The sequence below is a fragment of the Monodelphis domestica genome, chromosome 1 (genome assembly GCF_027887165.1).
Source record: "Monodelphis domestica isolate mMonDom1 chromosome 1, mMonDom1.pri, whole genome shotgun sequence".
Taxonomy (NCBI): Eukaryota; Metazoa; Chordata; class Mammalia; order Didelphimorphia; family Didelphidae; genus Monodelphis; species Monodelphis domestica.
The window spans coordinates 313,638,473-313,659,043 of NC_077227.1; the positions used below are offsets into that span (position 1 = coordinate 313,638,473).

Below are 20,571 nucleotides of genomic sequence, written 5' to 3' on the forward strand. Positions count from 1 at the left end.
TTTTCTCAAATTTATAAGGAGCTAAATCAATTGTATAAAAAAAAAACAAGCCATTCCCCAACTGATAATTGGGCAAGGGACATGAATAGGCAGTTTTCAGATCAAGAAATCAAAACTCTTAATAAGCACATGAAAGTGTTCTAAATCTTTTATAATTAGAGAAATGCAAATAAAAACAACTCTGCAGTACCACCTCACACCTAGCAGAATATGGCAGCAATGGAAAGAAATAAATATTGGAGGGGATGTGGCAAAACTGGGACACTAATGAATTGCTGGTGGAGTTGTGAATTGATCCAACCATTCTGGAGGGCAATTTGGAACTATGCCCAAAGGGCACTAAAAGACTCTCTGTCCTTTGATGTAGCCATAGCACTGCTGGGTTTGTTCCCCAAAGAGATAATATGGAAAAATTTACATGTACAAAAATATTTATAGCCACACTTTGTGGTGGTGAAAAATTAGAAAATGGGGGATGCTCTTTGATTGAGGAATGGATGAACAAATTGTGGTATATGTTGGTGATGGAATACTATTGTGCTCAAAGGAATAAAGAACTGGAGGAATTCCATGTGAACTGGAATGACCTCCAGGAATTGATGCAGAGTGAAAGGAGCAGAATCAGGAGAACATTGTACACAGAGACTGATACACTGTGATACAATCAAATGTAATGGACTTCTCTACTAGCAGCAATGCAATGATCCAGGACAATCCAGAGGAACTTATGAGAAAGAACTCTATCCACATCCAGAGAAAGAACTATGGGAGAAGAAAAACATTTGCTTGATTACATGGTTTGATGGGGATATGACTGGGGATGTAGACTCTATGATTGTAAATATTAATAATATGGAAATTGGTCTTGATCAATGACACATGTAAAACCCAGTGAAATTGCTTGTTGACTATGGGAGAGGGGAGGAGGAAGGAGAGGGAAAGAGTATGAATCATGTAAGCTTGGGAAAAGATTCTAAATTAATTAAATAAAAAATTTTTTTAATTAACTAGAAAAATATATATTCCTTATATTATTTGATATGCTATATAGTTGGTATGATTGCATCAAAACAATAGAATGCTTTTTCTCTTACCACATCAGCAATATCATACAAAAAGAGTAGTTTAATGTTATCTAATAGTTTAAACTGTCATGGTTTAAATTCAAATTCCTACCTGATCTTCATCAAAAACTTTCATCCTAAGCTGTTTCCCCCTAGTTGTGGGTTCTAGGCTTTAATGAAGCTTCTAGGGCTCAGCCAGCTTTGCCTAAACAGCTTTCATTCCAAAAACCAAATATAAATAATTTCAGAATTATTATGGCCTTTACATGCCACTCATCATTTCCTAGGGTAAGGGAATGTTAATTTAAGAAAATTCTCCATTCACAACTTTCCTTTGAAGAAATCAAAGGCCACTTTAAAATTCTTCACCTTCCTTGCCCAAGTTCACTGGACAAACTTCTAATTCCCACAACTCACCTCTGTACTCCTAAAAAAAAAAAAAGCTAGTGCTGAATACTGTACTCAGTAGGTGAAAGTTCAAGTCTATTTTCTTTCATTTATGTATGCCTCTTATTTTTCTTTTACAAAATGTATGTTTGTTACATTTAAATGCCAGTTAATTCCCTCCTCTCTTCCTCCATTCTCATTTGACAAAAAGGTATATATAAAACTACATCTTATTTCTATTTATCAGTTCTTTCTCTGGAAGTAGACATAACACAAGTTATTCTTCAAACAATATTTATTTTGCTGTATGTAATGTTTTCTTGTTCTTTATATAATATTGTTTGTTTCCCTCTTCATAATTTCATGTAGGTCTTTGCATGTTTTTCCAAATTAACCTGATCAGTCATTTCTTACAGTGCAGTAGTATTCCATTACAATCACATGCCACAACTTGTTTAGCCATTCCCCAATAGATGTGCATCTCTTCAATTTGGCAGAGAGATGGAATAAGTATTTTAGAACATATAGGTTCTTTTCTATTTTTCTTGATCACCTTACAAAATAAACCTAATAGTGGTATTGCTGAGTCAAAAAGTATACACGATCTGGAATTATTCTCAAAGTTATACCTCTTATTTTTACATCACTTCTATTTCCATATACTGTATCCTCTCTGCTACCTGGCAAGCCATCCCTTGCAACAAAAACAAAAAGAAAAAAAAGTTCAGCAAAACTAACCAATGTTGCAACTGAACCTGACAGCAACTGCACGGTTCTGAGCTATGCTCTCCAAGCCCCTTCTCTCCAAAGGGTCTCAGAAAGCCTCGCTTTCGACTGTGTACTCTTGCAGGTGGTCCCTTTAACTGGAGCGTCCCCAGGGACTGGGAGCACTAGGAGTCTCAGCTCTCCCCCGGACCACTCTATGCCCAGCCAATCGCAGCCACGTCTCTCCAGGGGCTCGCTCCAGACTGGGACCAGGAAGGCCCCCCCAGGAGGCCTGTGCGCGCGGCTCACCCCCGGCCTAGGGAGAGAGGCTTCAGCCCTCCGGAGCGGGACGAGGAGAGTGCCTTGGGGAAGGCAGGATCCAGAATATCCCGAGCTACAGTGCCAACGGTGCTAACGGCCGGAGGAGGCCCAGGGTCAGTGGCCCCGCCCCCGGACCCGCCCCACGTCCCAGCGCCCCGCTCCTCCTCCGCTCGGCCCACTTTCCCCTCCCCTGCTAGTTAAGGCCCCGGCGGTTCGGCTGCGACCGCTTAGTCTGTCGGGTCGCATGCTCAGCGGGTCCGCCCTCCAGCCCTCCGCGCACGCGCTCTCCCAGGACCAGGAGGACTCCCATAGCCCCCGCGCTACCAGAGTCATGCGGGACTACGACGAGGTGACAGCCTTCCTGGGCGAGTGGGGACCCTTCCAGCGCCTCATCTTCTTCCTGCTCAGCTCCAGCATCATCCCCAACGGTTTCAATGGCATATCCGTAGTGTTCCTGGCGGGGATCCCCGAACACCACTGCCGGGTGCCCGCCGGGGCAAACCTGAGCAGCGAGTGGCGTAACCATAGTATCCCGCTGCAGCTGCAGGACGGCCGGGAAGTGCCCAGACAGTGCCAGCGCTACCGGCTCGCCGCGTTGGCCAACTTCTCCGCCATGGGGCTAGTGCCCGGTAGGGACGTGAACCTGAGTCAGGTGGAGCTGGAGCCCTGTCTGGACGGCTGGGAATACAGCCAGGACACATACCTGTCCACCATCGTCACTGAGGTGGGTGCTGTACTGGGGTCGGGGCCGGGGCCAGGGCACGCGCATGCGAGGCTCTGGGTACAATGTTGTGCGTAGAACTGACCCCTACAGGTATGCTGACAGTGTAGACAGGCGTCACTTTTTAGCCCTCCTGGTGCTGCGAGATGCACTATAGTACTTTTTGCCAAAGTGCCTGTCATTCATCCCAATTCCTGCTCCTTTGCCTGTAATAACAGCATCACTGCAGGAGATGAGTACACAAGAAATACAAAACCTGTCTCTAAAAATATACAGTATTAATTAAATCACAGATTTTTTCCTAGGATTCTTCAGTTCCTTAAAAAAGAAGTAGCCTTGATAGTCATCTACCTCCTTGCTCTACACTGGCATATTTTTATATCAGGAAGTAATAGAACATTCTTGGAAAGTTAGATCTAAAAGGATTGTTAAAAACCTGCTAAAATAAATGTTGTGATACTAAGAAATACCCTAAACTTGTGTTTCTCATTTTGCAGATGGGGACATTGAGGCTTATAGAGAGGAAATAACTTGTTCATGGTTACCTAGTGGCAGTGGCAGATATAGAAAGGTCATGTCACCAGCCTTCCCTTTTATCAGATATCAAGACATGATAAATAAATATTGCTCATTTTTCAGGAACTTTTATTGGTAACAGGAAACGAATGAACAAGTCTTTAGCAAAGTGCTTCTCTTTACTAGCACACAGAAGCATCCTCCTTCCCCCAGAACAGATTTTTCCAGTCATTTTATTGAAGGGATTGACTGCACTTTTTCACAAGAACTTTACATGAATGGGATGGGGATCCAAGAGATGTTTTCTGTTTACTTGCAACTCATCCAATAGTTATCTAAAGCCTAGATAACCACATCTAAAAATGAAAACAAATTAATCTGCTCCTAATAATCCCTTCTTGGTATTTAAATTCTCTAGTTGGTATCGGTTTTTGCATGTTATAAGTTGAAAGTGGTTTCATGAATCTTAACTGAGAAAACGAGGTAGACTTTGGCAGTTGTTCAGATGCTATGATGATGGAAAATTTTTAAGTTATATTCTTCATTTAAATTGATATATTAGTGTTCACATAGGGCAAATGGCATAAAAAAAGATATTCTGGGATCAGAGTAGGTGAACTCTCTAAAATGTTTTTCTGGTTTTAACCTTCTTTAATACTTTGATTTCTTTTTGCTATGAGGATGGTCTTTAGTGGAAAGAACATTGGATTTGGAGACAGTGGCCCTGGATTTGAATCCTGACCTTATTACTTACTACCCATGTCATTTTAGGCAAATCCATTAACTCCTTAAAGTCTCAGTTTCCATCTCTGTAAAAAAAAAAAAGTGTGTTAAGAGCAAGTGATTTATAAAAGCCCTTCCTGCCTTATACCCTGCATAAGAATCAGTTAACATAATGGAAAGATCACTAGAGATTGGAACTAGGAAACATGGGTTTGAACTCATGTTCAGAATTTTGCTACATTTGTGATTTAAAATTTTTGAGTCATACATGCAAAAACACCTATCCCAATTTGACTACATGAGGAGACAAGGGACCTAAAGGGATTGTGAGTATCATAAGACCCAAGGAAATACACTCAATAGTAAAGCTGCCAATCCTCCAGACCCTATCCCCCTTCTATGGAGCCTGAAAGATTTCAGGGTTTTAGACTATACCATTTTTTTCTTCTTCTTCCTGAATTGTGCTTACTAATAACTAAGAAGACTTCAACTTGGAGACAGGGAAGGACTGGTTATTCCTGTTATAAATTTGTAGGAGTCCAGTGTGATTTACTTTCCCCATCTCTGATTTCAGGGTTCTTACAGAGTTGTATGTCTTTGTTTCCCATCCAACTGAACTTCATAGTCAAGTTGTCCCCACCCAGGTATTAAAGACAAAATAGTTCAGTGGAAAGAATGGCAGACAACAGGCCAGTTACTTAACCTTTCCAGCCTCAGTTTATTCTATTAAAATAGGGATAATAGTTATCGCACAGAAGTGTGAAGTGAGTACTTTAAGTCTTAAAGTGTGGAGTGGCTGGCCCATTTTACTTCTACCAGAGTGGTACTTCTTTCTCAATTTGACAAAAGAATGGAAAAGGTTTATGTTTATGTTGGCAAATGTTTAGGTGTCTTATTGCCAGAGATTCTTAATCATAGAGTTTCAGTTCTTTCATGGAAGAGTGATCCTCTTTGAAAATAACAACAAACATTTGAAACTAGCCCTGGGGGGGGGGGGGAGGTGCAGAGGGGTGCAGCTACATATGTACCAAGCCTGGAATCAGGGAGGACCTATGTTCAAATATGACCTCAGACATTTCCTAGCTTTGTGACCTTGTACAAGTCCCTTAACCTCAATGGCCTAGCTTATTCTGATCTTCTGCCTTGGAATATTCTAAGACTAAAGGAGGGTTTATTGTTTAAGAAAAAAAGAAACTAGGGGCCCTTAGAAATAAGTGATTTGAATAACTGAAAGTTTCCTTTGAAAGAAGGATTTGGAATTGCTCATCAATGGAAAGAGTTGTCTTTGTTCAACAAATATTACTAGGTGCTTCTTAGGCTTTGTGCTTAAAGACTGTAAGTGCTTACTGTCAACATACATGCTTAAGAATAATACCCTTGTTAGGGTTTAAAGGGGGGGTAGGTTCTTCCCCAGGTAGGATAATTGGACTAGATGTCCCCATTGGTTCTCTTGGACCAGATGCCTCCATTAGTTCTCTTGGACTCAATGTCCCCATTGGTTCTCTCTTGGACTCGATTCCCCCATTGGCTCTTTCCTCAATCTGGGATTCTTTCTCTCTCTTTCTCATGCTTTTAAGCTTCTTTCACTACCTAAGACAGATCATTTTGGATTTTTATCCTCTTGCATTAAAATACATTTCTCCTCATTTTGCTTCACTGACCTGCTATGCCATGCTTTCCCTTGGGCTCAGAGCAATGCAGACTACTGGATTGATGGGTAGTTATTGTTCAGACATTGATAATTAGTAGCCACATGCTTGGGGCCTTGCCTTTTTACACACTCAGGAGTGATTTATGCTGCCTAAGGAATGGCGCAAGAGCTGTGTGCCCTTTCCCCTACTTTCAGGTCGTCTGTTAGCTGAGAGGCAAGTCTAGCCCTACCTAAATTTGCCTGAGGATCTCTAGGCCCTGGGCTTATTGTGGGGTTTTTTTGTTGTTGTTGTTCCCTGGGAGGAACTGTCACCACTGGCAATTGATGGGCCTATTCTAATCTGATTTTGCTTTTTTTTTTTTTTGGGACTCTTTTTCTTTCAACACCTGTGTGAAAAATTTTCATCTTTTGCCTTGTTGATATTTAGCCCTATGAGTTGGTTGACTGGTTATTGTACTTACTTGAAGAGAACTAAACTGATGTTGGGACTGTAGTTGGGGTTTCTAATGAGGATTCTGAAGCCTTTTTGGCACTGTTTCCTGGATTTATTGACCTCATTGTACTGCTATGACTAAGAAAACAAGGTTTCTGTGGAATTAGATTTTTGCTGATTTGTCAATTGGCTTAAAAGAAGGCAGTTCAAATAGAGAAGAGAGAAATAAGGGACTAAGTTTAACAAAAAGAGTATCACTTGTTTAAGAAAAATTTTTATAAAAATTCCCCTGAGTTTTTTATTGGGTCCTCTCCTACAGGCTGTCCCTAGATGTCTTAGGGAAATGGCCTATGTAAATTAGGAAACAGATGCTAGTCTGAGAGCTCTGGACTATTTAAATGTTTTTTGCTCCATAAGTTCCTGGACCCTTGGGAGCCTTTTCTCTGACCACCTTCATAATCCCTCTAACTTTCCTTTCATCCTGCTATTGACACTACTCCAAATACTGGGCAATTCCCAGCTGGAGCCTGCTGTTCCTGGTCTCCTCCATTGCAAAAAGCAGAAAGGTTTCAGCACTCCTTGTTCCTTTTTTTCATCCCATTCTGATCAGAAGGGAATTTACAGTTTCCTATTTTGCAAAAGAGAAAACTGAGGCCCATGAAGGTTATGTTTTGCCCAAGTACACACCTGGAAAAATCTTCTAAATGTGTAGAATAGAAAAAAGATTGGAGTTAAGCCTTGGGTTCAGATTTTATCTCTAAAATTTATTAGCTGTGTAACCTGGACAAGTGCCCAGTACCCTCATCTGTAAAATGGGGATAATAATAGCATCTTCCTGATGGGATTGGTATGTGCTATGTAAATGTAAGCTTTAAATGTGTTATTTAAATGAGTTTTTTAGTTCAACTTCATTCTTCAGAATCAGAAAGTGAGGCCCAGACAGATTAAGTGACAGTAGCTAGCTATTGGGGAAATCCCTCAACCAAGATGTCCTTAAAGGAGAGAAATCCCTTCTACCTCAGTCCATTTGTTTGTGTATCTGTGTATTCAGATATATTTGACTCTTTATGATCTCATTTGGAGTTTTCTTTCTTTTTTTAAACCCTTACCTTCTATCTTAGAGTCAATACTCTTTAAGAATCAGTTCCAAGGCAGAAAAGCAGTAAGGGCTAGACAATTGGGACTGTTACTTGTGAGGGTCACACTGCTAGGAAGTGTCTGAGGTCAGATTTGAATTCAGGCTCTGTTCACTAATACACCTAGCTGTCCACTTAACTAGAGGTCAATAAATCAAGTAGCAAGACTAGAAGATTAAAAGTTTAATTAGCATTAGGCTGTTGTCAATTGGATTAGCTAAACTCAGAACAGAGAGAAACAAACATGTATAGGGTTTTACATAGCCTTAGAGGTAGCATTTCGCAAGCAGGGCAAAAGGGAAGTATCAAGATGAGGATGCTTGGCCACTTTCTTTATTTGAGGGGTTGAATAAAGTGATTTAGGGGAAAATGTGTTCACCTTGGGGTTAGAACACCCTATCCTTGGATCTTAGGAGTTGCCAAAGATCTGGTTTGTTCCAGTGAGATAGTTTTCCCTGTAGTAAATCTCATCAGAATATCCTGGTCTGGTAGAAAATCTCATAAGACAGTGGAGTGGAGGCCTCTTTCCAGTTAGAATTAGTAAGCTTATTCTCGTGTTGAATAAAATATAGTCTGAAGTCTGTTTCTATTTATAAAACATCCATAACTCTGTTTCTTTTATCTCTAAAGTTATGTTTTCTGAAAAGATGTTTCCTCTAAACTCACAGGTTTTATCTAATTCCTCTAAATAACACAGATAAAGTACCAGAACCAGGATTCAAACCTAGGCCCTCTGACTCAAATTTTTTGGTGTCCTAAGGCAGGCATAATAATGTCGGTTTAAGGTAGACTTGGGGATGTCTACCCTAAGCATGTCAAGACTTTCCCTGCCCTGGCAGAATGGGCAGAAGAGAGCCATTTGTTCTAATGGCCATGAAGGCAGCTAAAGCAGGCCCTCTGGAGTGCTTAGAGATAGGTCCAGACATTGATACCAATTATTTTGACTTATGTGCTGCCACTGGACTTCCAACTCTGCCTCACTTAAATCCAGTTTACAGGCAAATCAAGTCATCACCCTCATGATGTCATTGGTCCTTTTCAGAAACAAAAAGCAAACAATAGCCTTAATGAGAGTTTATGGCTTCATTTTAGTATTGGCCTGCCACTGCCTTCCCTTTTCTCTTTCTGTGATCGGCTCCCTTTCCCCTTCAGATGAGTAAAGGATCTGGGAGCACCAGAACAAAACACAGACCTCAGAGCCTGCAGTCGTTCTCAGATGTTTGTGAGAATATGACCATGCGTGTCCTAAGATGAAGATGATAATGATAACTAACATTTATATAGCACTTGAAAACCTGTAGATGATTTACAATAGCTAGTGCTTTAAGCTTACCAAGGGCTTCATACAAATCAAACTATCATTTGACTAATATATTACCTTGGCCAATTTGGCTAGACTCAGTTTTCCCAGCTAGAGAATGAAAATCAGGGCCTCCTAATTGATCAAGTGCCATGTTCTAGGTACTAGGTTATGCAGGATTTAAAAAAATTAAAATAACCAAGTCCCTGTCTTCAAGGATCTTGCATTCTAGCAACAGGTAGGTTAGGAGAGAAGCCTTAAATAAAACTATAATGTTGAGTAGAATAGTCAGTGTGAGGAAATAGAGAGGGGGTTAGTGGGACCCAGATTCATATTCTACTCCTATCATATGCTTGATAATGTGACCCTGGGCAACTCCTCCCTACTCTGGATCACTCTCTAAAACTATAAGTTAAAGAAAAGGTGTTCACTTGGATTGTTTAAAAAAGTTTCTCACTAAGAGTTCCTAAGACTTATGAAATCATAGGTTTAAAAAAATGATATATGTGCTAGGAAAGGTCATAGAGGAAGGACTCAACTCCAGCTATGAAGATAAAGACTTAATGCCTCTAAAGCTGAACTGACATCTGAGAAGGACTTTGAAAGGCAGGGAGGATTTTGATAGTTAAAGGTTGACAGAGTAAGACATTACTGGTAGAGAAGAAGCATAAACAAAAGCATTGAGTTAGGAGCTAAAAGGGGGCAGGATATGTCTGGTGAGAAGTTAGACAGACTAGCCAAGAGGAGTCTTGTGAGAGATTCAGGTAAGTTAAGGTCTGATCTGGAGGTTTTTGAATCCTAATAAAGGAGTGTGATCTCCAACCAGTTTAGTATCTTATAATTTAATCCCAAGTAGTAAAAGAGTACTGGCTGTGGGTTAGGAAATTAATATTCTAAGTAATAGATCTGCCATTAATTTTCTATGAGGCTATAGATGAGTTATAGTTCCTCTCTTGGCCTCAGTTTCCCCATCTATAAAATGTAAGAGCTAAACTAGATTGAGTGGCTTACTGTTGAGGTATCATGTATGCCTATCATCATTTAGCCAAAATTAATTCATGAGAATGTCTGAGTTATTATCTTATTAATGGGAAAACATTAGTAAATCATTAGCTGGAGATGAATAGAGTTTTCATGCTCCTTTCCTCTCCTCCCTAAAAATGTACCACCCACCTCAGCCTTTTATCTTTCTTTCCACTTGTCCTCATTTAATAATTCCCTGTCACTACCACTCACCCTATCCCCATCCTTGCTGCTGCCATATTTCTTGTTTCCCTACCATTATTTTGGCCTATCTAAGGCCTGATTCCTTTAAGGCCTGGGCTACCCTACTTTTCAAGGTCAAAATTAATTAGTAGTTAAGGTCATTTTATCATTTACATTAATAGCATATGACAAAGATCTTCTAGAGACAATGATTTCTTTTTTTACTAATAAAATTATTTACCGAGATTAAATGATTTCTAAAATAGTACTGAAAAGGTCACTGCAAAATCTCTATGTACCATTGAAAATATATCTATATGTATATGTATGTGTATATGTGTATAGGTATATATACATATACATATAGCAGGGCAGGTAAGTGGCTCAGTGGATTGAGAATCAAACCTAGAGATAGGTGATTATGGGTTCAAATCTGGCCTCAGACCCTCCCTAGTTGTGTGACCCTGAGCAAATCACTTAATCCCCACTGCTTAGCCCCTACTGCTCTTCTGCCTTAGAATCAGTACCCATTATTGATTCTAATATGGAAGGAAGGAAGGAAGGAAGGAAGGAAGGAAGGAAGGAAGGAAGGAAGGAAGGAAGGAAGGAAGGAAGGAAGGAAGGAAGGAAGGAAGGAAGGAAGGAAGGAAGGAAGGAAGGAAGGAAGGAAGGAAGGAAGGAAGGAAGGAAGGAAGGAAGGAAGGAAGGAAGGAAGGAAGGAAGGAAGGAAGGAAGGAAGGAAGGAAGGAAGGAAGGAAGGAAGGAAGGAAGGAAGGAAGGAAGGAAGGAAGGAAGGAAGGAAGGAAGGAGTCCTGTGAGAGATTCAGGTAAGTTAAGGTCTTATCTGAAGAAAGGAAGGAAGGAAAAATGTATATATATATATATATATATATATATATATATATATATAACTTTCCATAAAGTTATATTCTAAGAATTCATAAAAAGGTCCTTGTCCAATGAAAGGATGCCTATCACTGAACCAAAGGAACCAGATCCCTTGTAGCTCTAACATTGTGCCCCAATTCCCTCTGAAGATCCTTGACCCTGGGCCCAAGGAAAATGAACTCCTTCTGCCTTTTGTAGTATTTAGCCAAATAAAGGTAGATGGATTACAGCAAGAGGAATGTTGGGCTTAGGATATGCCTGTGATTTGGACAGGGTGGTGGACTTACTACAGTATGGATAAGTTAGTATTACACAAAGGAAAGGTTTTGTTCTAAAGCATACCTGCGCCTTATGGCATCCCTAACCCAGGCCACATGGTGTACAGGGAAAGAGAATGGAGAGCTTTCTATTCTCACTACAGAGATACAACACAAAAAATGGGTCCTATTGATGGTAGGTCAAGAACAATATAGAATCATAGGAAGGAATCATAGAACCAATCTACTTGTTCTAAAAATGAGGAAATAGAGGCACAGGTAAAGACTTTATCACACAGGTAGTGAGGACCTTTAATTCATGTTCTTGAAGCATAAATCTAGCATTCTTTCCATTATACTAGGCTACTCCCAGTTTTTATGGATGGATAGTGACTTGAGTGAATTTGCTGGATATGAATTCAGATTTGCTATAGTCGTGATATAAGACAAAGAAGCCTAGACTAGGAGTCAGGAGATTTTTGTTAACTTGCTGTGCCATCGTCCCAAAGGTAGCCTAACTGTGATGTGGAAATTCTTGGATGGAGCCCTAAACTAATTTGCATAGGTATCCTCTATTGTTCCATGATTTTGTACAAAGCATTTCACAGATGGGGAAGTAGCTTTCCACATCTAATGAGACAATACAGGACAATGACACAGGTATACTCCTTCCCAGTACAAGTGATTAACAGCTTGGCCTATCTTGTGCACTTATTTATTTTCTTACTGTCTGCCTCTTTAAAGTATGAATTTGGCGCAGGTCCATTGTTAGTGCCTGGACATATCTCAGTGGCCCAGGCTTCAGCTTCCTATGCTCTTGCTTCTCAGTACTTGGGGTGGCAGGACAGAGTTGATTATTTTAGCGTTAGAGAAAAATACCAATGAAGCAAGCCTGAGCACAAGATAGAACTGGAAAGCCAAGATACTTCCTAACCCTAAAATTCTATGTTGATATGTCAGTATTTGTCTTTTAAAACAATACAAATTGGTTTCACTGATCTCTCACTCACTTGATGGTGCATCTGTGATTTAGTTGCTAAAGCAACTATAGCTTTATTGGTTGTTAAAGTACAGTCATTCTGCCAGATTTCATTGTGCTCCATACCCAGGATGACTTTTTCTCTAAAAATTCCAAAATATGGTTTAGAGAGGCTTGGAGTATTGTTGTATCCTGAAGTAGTTTATTTGCCTAAAGTAGAATATTGGTAGCAGGGCTTAGCCATGCCTTAAAAACCTCATTCTTTACTTGGGCCAAGGCATGAAAGTAGAAATATATAACAGAAGTATATTATTTCTACCTATCCCTGAGGAGATAGCTGGAGAGCTGAGGGCTGAGCTTCTATCTGTAGCCAATCAAGACCCATTGATTCTTACCTAGATCCTCATCCTGACCTTTATCTTCAAAAGGTACAACTAGAGATGGAGTGAACTCTATTGAGTCTTTCCCAGTTGAGTAACCTTGTGCTGGTTATAACCCAGGTAATGAATCAGAAGACTGAGCAAGTAAACTGAGACCTGAGCCTGGGGCAAAATAGAGCTCACAATTTTTACTGAGAACAAGCTTTATCCCCTTGATTTTCAGCTCTTTTCTTTTCCTTCTCTGGCGCCTCCTTCTTTCTCGCTCTCCTATTTCATCTGCTAGTGCCTCATATTCTTTTATAAATGAAGAAAATGACAATTATCTTCGTTACTTGCCAACTGCTTAATATGCCCGTATGCCTATGGAAGCTTTCCAAAGGCCCCAAACCAGTAATAATCAAATCCTGTTGTAAGAAATTACCCTAGGCATGACTTCTTTAATATTTACCAGACAGCTAGGCTGGGAGCTAGTCCAACTCTTCCTTTGAGTCTAAGTCAGATCTAGGTTTTCTACACAGGGTAATAGAAATTCAAATCCACTTGAATGGCGGTGGGAAAAGGAGGAATTAGTGGAGTTGGCAGTTCTTGAATTCTTTGTGGGAATGCTTTTGCAGTGGTGGGATGGGTATTTGGATATAGAGGGTGACATGGAAGGGGGAGGTAAACAGATCTACCTTTTTGAGGCTACTGGTTTGCACAGTTGATTAGGCACTGGACCTGGAATAAGGAAGATGAGTTCAAATTTTCTCTGACAAGTATTGGTTCTGCCTAGAGTAGGTAAATCACTTAATCTGTTTGCTCCATTTTCTTCAACTATAAAATAACATCTACCTCACAGGGTTGTTGTAAAGGATCAAATGAAATAATATTTGCAAAGCATTTTGTACCTGGCACATTGTAGGCCCTTTATAAATGCTAATTCTCTTCCTCTTCCCTCCTACCTGTAGACTAGTACCAGAAACTGAGAACACAAAGGTAAACTCAAGAATTCTCCTCTGGTTACCCTGTGTTTATGAGAACATAGTCCTGAGTGAACCAAATAAGTATTACATGATCAGAAGCAATACATGTGAAATCTGTGTCTTTTAAAAAAGAAGTGTCTCAGTTGGAATTTCAGGGGGATTAGAGGATGAGAATCAGTTATAGTATCTGCTTCTATTAATATCAATAACAGAAACTTCAGGAAAAGCAGAAAGAAACAAAATATCTAGAAACAGCAACAAGAAAAATAAGGGGGGGCCACAAAATAAATAAGATGGAAGACTAGATATTTTCTTATTCTCCTCAATCAGAGAAACAGAAACCTCTCCAGAACAGAAACTGATGAACCAAAGATAAAACTTCAGTTGTTTTTGTAATTTAGGACACTTTGAATCCAAAAGGAGGAAATAAAAATCCATGAACTGACATTTATACTGAGCTTACTCAATACTCCATGCCCACACTCCAGGTTGGGCAGTAAGGCTTCACTAGCTGATCCAAGTGAACTGGAGACAAAACCCAACAGCATACTCAGGTTCTCCCCACCTGTTTCCAGGGCTGTGTAGATTCCAGGTACAGGTGCCTTAGAGATCTCTGCTTCAGGCTGTGGAAGACTGCTCTGGCCAGGACAGATAGCTTTCTTGCTTCTATACTACTCTAGAGAGGGGAAGATCCCTGGGACCACCCAGACAGCACTGCCTCAGGCAGTATTCTGTTCAGCAAAAGGTCTCTGTCAGAGAGTCAAGATGGAAGGAAATTGATAAGACTGAAAGTAGAGCTCCATACCACATCCAACTCCACCCCAGAGCCACCTAGACCCAACTACAAAAATCAGCCTGGTAGCACCAGTGGGGCAGCTAAGAAAAAAAAGGAGCTGGATAGGATCCCAGGATAGGACACAGTGTGTATTGGGAGATGGGGGAGTACAGGGAGAGAGATGAAATAGAGATCCAGAGGTGCAATAGAGATCCACTAAGACTGGGGGGAAATGTTCAGCCTCTAGTTGGGACCCTATCGCTGGGATAGTTCTATCTACCCAAAAGTCAATTGGGGAATGTACCTGGGCTACTTTACCCATGAAATACCTCAAGTGGCAGGAGGCCAATATGCTGAGATTCAGCTATCCGGACAATCACTATCACGGAGAACAGAGTCTGCAAGTGAATAGGAAAAAATCAAGGGGGAAAATAGACTGAAATTACCAAAGATATCAAGAAGAAAGAATCCTCAGAGATCATGATCATAAACAGATAAATCAACAGGGAAACAGCAGAAAGAAATATTCCTGCCAGATTTAATTCAGATATCTATGAATAAATACCACAAAACAAAGGGAAATGATCCAGCATTTGATAAGATGCTGTTCTTCACAAGTTTAAAAGAGAAATAAGAAATATGAGAGGAGAATTTATGGCCCACATAGCAAAAATGATGAACATAATAGAAATACCTGAACTTGTAATGTTAACTCTCACCAAAGAAATAAGAGAAAACATTAAGTTGGGAATGTAAATACATAGAGCTGAAGGAAAATCCAGAAGAGAAGAAAACAAAAACATTAAAAGAAAATATGTTTATTATGGAAGCAAAAAATACTGATCTCAAAGATAGGATATATAGCAACCAAAGGATCATAGATCTCCCAGAACAAAATGATAGAACAAAGAAAAATAATGAGCAAAGCCAAGGAAAATTCACATATCATCTTAAAACATTTGCAACATCAGAGAACTGAGACAGTATTATGGTAAAAATATACTGGCACAGCTACAGATATTAATAGAGAAATTTGGGAAGATAAAATAGGATAATTAGTAGTTATACTGAAAGAACTGAATAATGATGTGGATGAAGTAAGAATTTATAAATTACAAGTAACATGGAGGGAGAAAAAATCTCTGGAAGCAGCAAAAAGCAAATTTTATGCTGTGAAGCATTAAACAGCTAATTAAACAACAAGCATTAAACAACTAATAGCATAAACAAATTGATGGTAGGGAAAGAAATCCCACAATTTAAAAAATAAATGATGACCAATCTTAAAGACAGTATAAAAATTATCAAATCTAAGAATTACCAAGAAGGGGGGAAAGCTAGAACTCCATATTTAAAGAAATAATTGAAAGTAGTTTCCTAGAACAAAGAAGGAATATCTTGTTATAATCCACAATAAAGATCAAGAATAAACAAATTGAACTCAAGGTACATGATCCTTATATTCTAGAAATCTAGTGTATTAAAGAAAAGATCCTTTAAGACACCTATTAATTGACATATTGACATATGAAAAGATACCAGATTATACTTATACTAGTCTATCCAAAAGAAATGGTGAAAACAAAATGGCAGATAAACCAAAATATACAAAAGATTGAAAGCTGTAAATATAGGTATCAGGCTGTATGGTATAAACGAAAGAACATGGATTTGCTGTCAGAGGACCTGAGTTTATTTTTTAATCTCCATGTACTTGTTTCTTCAATTATGCAAATAAAAGGATTAAAACCAATCTATTGCTGAGTTTCTTCAAGCTACAAATTCTACGGATAAGCTTTCCAGCAAATCTAAACATTTGCAGAAGAAAGACATTTAGCAACAAGTTTTCAAATAATGTATTGACAAAAAAAAAAAACCCACATTTGAAAAGAACCTTACATTCAGAGGTGAAGCAATAACTCTAAGTGCTGGCCTATTTAAAAGATTTCCAAAGCCTGTTTAATTTAATATGAGACATGTTACAAAAAGAAGTACTAAAATGGAAGTGTTTTAATATTTTAACTTAGTTTATTTTTTAAAAAGGAACTAGAGAGAAACAAGTAAATGATCAAACATAAAAACTATCCCAAAGTGAAGTGCACAAATTTGGAACTCAAAAAATATTTTTAAATTAACATTTAATATTAATTTATTATTATATTAACATAATAAATATAGAAATAAATAATTTGATAATAACAAAAAAGAACATCAGTGAAAAATCAAACATGCAAAGGAAGGCATCCCAGCACTACTGGATCTCAAACTATATTACAGAAGTAAATTAACACAATTACCAGTACTTGATAAACCGAAAGATCTCAGCAGTTGGGGTAAAAATTACTGTTTGACAAACTTTTGGGAAAACTGGAAAGTAGTCTGGCAGAAACTAAGCAGAGAACAATAATTCATACCATATACCAAGATAGGCTCAAAATGGGAAATGATCTAGACATGAAAGATGACATCATAAGCAAATTAGTAGAACAAGGAAGAAATGACTGGTCAGATTTATGGAAAGGGGAAGAATTCATGAGAAAAAAAGAGACAAGAAGGATCACAGGAAATAAAACAGATAATGTTAGATTGTTGTTGCTGTTCAATTTTTTCAGTCACATGTGACTATTCATGATCCCTTTTGGGATTTTCTTGGCAAAGATACTGGAGTGGTTTGCCATTTCCTTCTCCAACTCATTTTATAGTGGAGGAAAGTGAGACGAACAGAGTTAAGTGACTGGCCAAGATTCACACAGCTTAGTAAATGTCTCAGGTTAGACTTAAACTCAGGACAATGAATCTTCAGATTCCAAGTCCAACAATTGATCCACTGTGTCACCTAGCTGCCACAATTTCAGATAACATAAAATTAATACTATTTGGCACAACAATATCAGCACAGCTAAAATTAGACGAAAAGGAAATTGGGAGGAAAATCTTTGCAGGGAGTTTCTCTGATAAAGGTCTTATTTCTAAAATAGAGAACTGAGACAAATTTACAAGACTAAAAACCATTCTCTAGGGATATAAATAGTTAGTTTTCTGGTGAAGAAATCTAAAGTATCAATTGCCATATAAAAATGTTTTAAATCATTAAAAACTTAGAGAAATTCAAATTAAAACAATTCTGAGGTATCACCTCATACTCCTTAGGCTGGCACAGATGACAACAAAAGAAAATGACAAATGGATTTTGGAAGGGCTATAGGAAAATAGGTACAACTAATGCATTGTCAATACATTAATGATTAGTCCAACCATTCTGGAAAGTAATTTGGAACTATACCCCAAAAGCTATTAAACTGTGTGTGCCCTTTGACCCAGAGATACTGGTACTAGATCTATACCCCAAAGAGATCAAAGTAAAAGGAAAGAAGACTTGCAATTCAAAAATATTTATAGAAGCCCTTTTTTTGTAATACCAAGGAATTGGAAAGTGAGCGGATGTCCATCAATTGGGGAGTGGCTAAACTGATGGAATTATGGAATGCTATTGTACTGTAAAAAAATTATGAAGGATAAAATTTCAGAAAAACTTAGGAAGCCTTGTATGAACTGATGTTAAGTGAAATAAAAAAAACCATATGTAACTTGAACAGATAATCAACTATTAGAAGACTTAGTAACTGTAATCAAACTTAACAGCCAATCACAATTCAGAAGATTCATGATGAAAATTATTATCTACCTCCTGAAATAGAGCTGATTAACTCTTGAGTCCAAATTTAAGCATTTTTTCTCTTTTTCTTGCTTTTTCTGATATATGTTATACCAGTGCTTTCATAAAATACATATTTCCATAGTCCTCATGCTATGAAAGAGGACACATATTGTTGACTTGACCTGTCCATGAGCAATTAATGTTTTTTCCAGTTGTTTAGATCTGACTTTATTTGTGTGAGAAATATTTTGTAATTGTGATCATAAAGTTTGTTTGTTTTGGTAAGTATACTTCCTGTATTTTATATTATGTACTGTTATTTTAAATGGAATTTCCATTTCTATTCCTTACTGTTGAACTTTGTTGGTGGTAAGTAGAAATGCTGATGATTTATGTGGGTTTATTTTGCATCTTGCAACTTTGCTAAAGTTAATTGTTTCCATTAGTTTTGTGGTTGATTCTTTTTTTTCCCTTCTTAATAAGAAGGACAGGGAGAGAGGCAGGAGAGAATTTGGAATTCAAAACAAAATAAAATTGAATCTTTTAAAAAGACAAGCAAAACTCAACAATACATTAATCACTCTTGAAACTTATAAGCTGGATAGAAATACATAACATGCTCTACCAGATCAAGAAATGCAAGCAAAGTAGTGAAGGCATCACACTTTATGTAACCAGAAAGCTTAAAGGAGAGGCAAAGATTAAATCATATTTTAAATCAAATTATTTTAAAAAAAATAAATGTTAAACTTACATATTCTCAAATAACAGACAATTAAATGCACAAAAATGTGACATCATTGTAAGAATAATGAGAAGTTTAATAATACTAGAAGATGAACCTAAAAGATAAAAAAAGGGAAAAAAAAGCAGAAAAAGCTTACTTAACAAGTTGGAATCAACAGACAGACAGAGAACAAAAGAGGGGGGTGCAGCAATAGGGAATATACTTTTTTCTTCCAGGTGCTCATGAATTTTTCACGAAAAAAGTCTCATGCAAAAATCCTCTTGGAAAATAGAAATAGGCAGAACATTTATATACTGTTTTTTTAAACCATCTAATAAAACTGGAAACAAATAACAAGAACATAATTAACAAAAGGAAATGAGGAAAATTTAAAGACTAAATTATATAAATACCACAAATCAAAATCTTTGAGATATAGCTAAATTTGTTCCCAGAGTCAAAATAATGATACTAATCCTTTCCTAATGAGATAAAAATGAAATATATTGTCATGTTGATGGCATTATAGGGAGTAGAGACATCCAAAGGAAAGTAGGAGAAATCATCACAATATTAGCAAACAAATGATTAATATGAAGAATGCAGAAAACCATGAGATCTGTATGAACTAAATGAAGAGGAAAGTAAGCAGTTTCATTAAGAATAATATGCAGTGTAAATAAGATTATTAAAAGTTAAACTCAGAGTAATTAGAAACATATTTTGATGGTCCCAGAAAACAGATTATGAAACATAATCCTCAGCTTTTGGCAGAAAAGTAGAAGGCTATTTGGGTATATGGAAGTTCAGGGATGACTAGCAACTCTGGTATGAGGGCTTGCCAAGCCTTTTTCAGGGCTGCTCAGCCACCTTTGGTGTATACCTAGCATTCAACTCTGATGCATGGCTCCAAGAAGCTATGGCCACACCTTGGTAAACCATCTCATCACTAGTTGGGCTAAATTGGGTTGAGGGTAATTGATGGGCCTCATCCTATCAGGGAGTTGAGGGGATGTCTACCCCAGGCATGTGAAGACTTCCCCTTCCCCTCAGGAGGAATGGGTAGATGAGAACAATTTATTCTAGCAGCTCTGAAGGCTAATAAAGCAGGCACCATTGACTGCTTAAAGCTTGGTTAAATATTAAAGATGCCAAGGCCATCTACTGCATCCAGGACCATCCTGACTTTAGTCTTGCCACTGGACTTGGATGACTCTGGAAGAGGGAGTGAGGCTGATGGCTTTGTGCAACTCTATCTCACCTAAATCCAATACACAGGCAGGTCAAGGCATCATTCTCATCATTGGTCCTCTTCAAGAATTAAGGAACAAGACCTAGAAGGCTCCTATATGAATGGTGAACTGCTTGATTTCTATATGAACTGGAAAGACTTCCATGAACTGATGTGGAGCAAACAGTTGTCAGTCATGGGATTATTTTTATCAGTTGCTTTTATTTGTTTTCTACCACATATACATTTATGTATAATATTCAGAATACTTGTTCATTTATTTTGTAATTGTAACTCATTTCTCTAGAAGGAATTTTCCTCTTCCCAGACTGATCCCTCTTATGACAAAAGCAAGCACCAACATTTGATTCCGTGAAATCTTAGCATATATGCAACAGTCTGCCCTAGAAGTGCCCTCCCTAACCTCTCTTCTGCGAGTAGAGGGGTATGTTTTATTTGTTGTGGTTCTTTTTGCTTAACTAATTCCCTTTGTTACAAGGAAAGAATTCACTTTTGGAGTGAGGTCAAGGAGAACTAGGTTATGTTTAGAA

The 20,571-nt window shown here is 38.2% G+C and overlaps 1 protein-coding gene across 3 annotated transcripts in view; it reads left to right on the forward strand.

Annotated features, from left to right (window-relative positions):
- Nucleotides 1–2,357: 2,357 nt before the first annotated feature.
- LOC100015440 (organic cation/carnitine transporter 2) overlaps nt 2,358–20,571 on the forward strand; it is a 66,954-nt gene continuing 48,740 nt past the window's right edge. For all 3 annotated transcript variants that reach the window (XR_008915055.1, XM_001366099.4, XM_007473443.3), the window contains exon 1: nt 2,358–3,201. Coding sequence is in view for 2 of the 3 variants with exons in the window: in XM_001366099.4 (XP_001366136.2) it covers nt 2,722–3,201 (480 nt within the window). In the remaining variant the exon portion in view is untranslated. The remainder of the gene's footprint in view (nt 3,202–20,571) is intronic.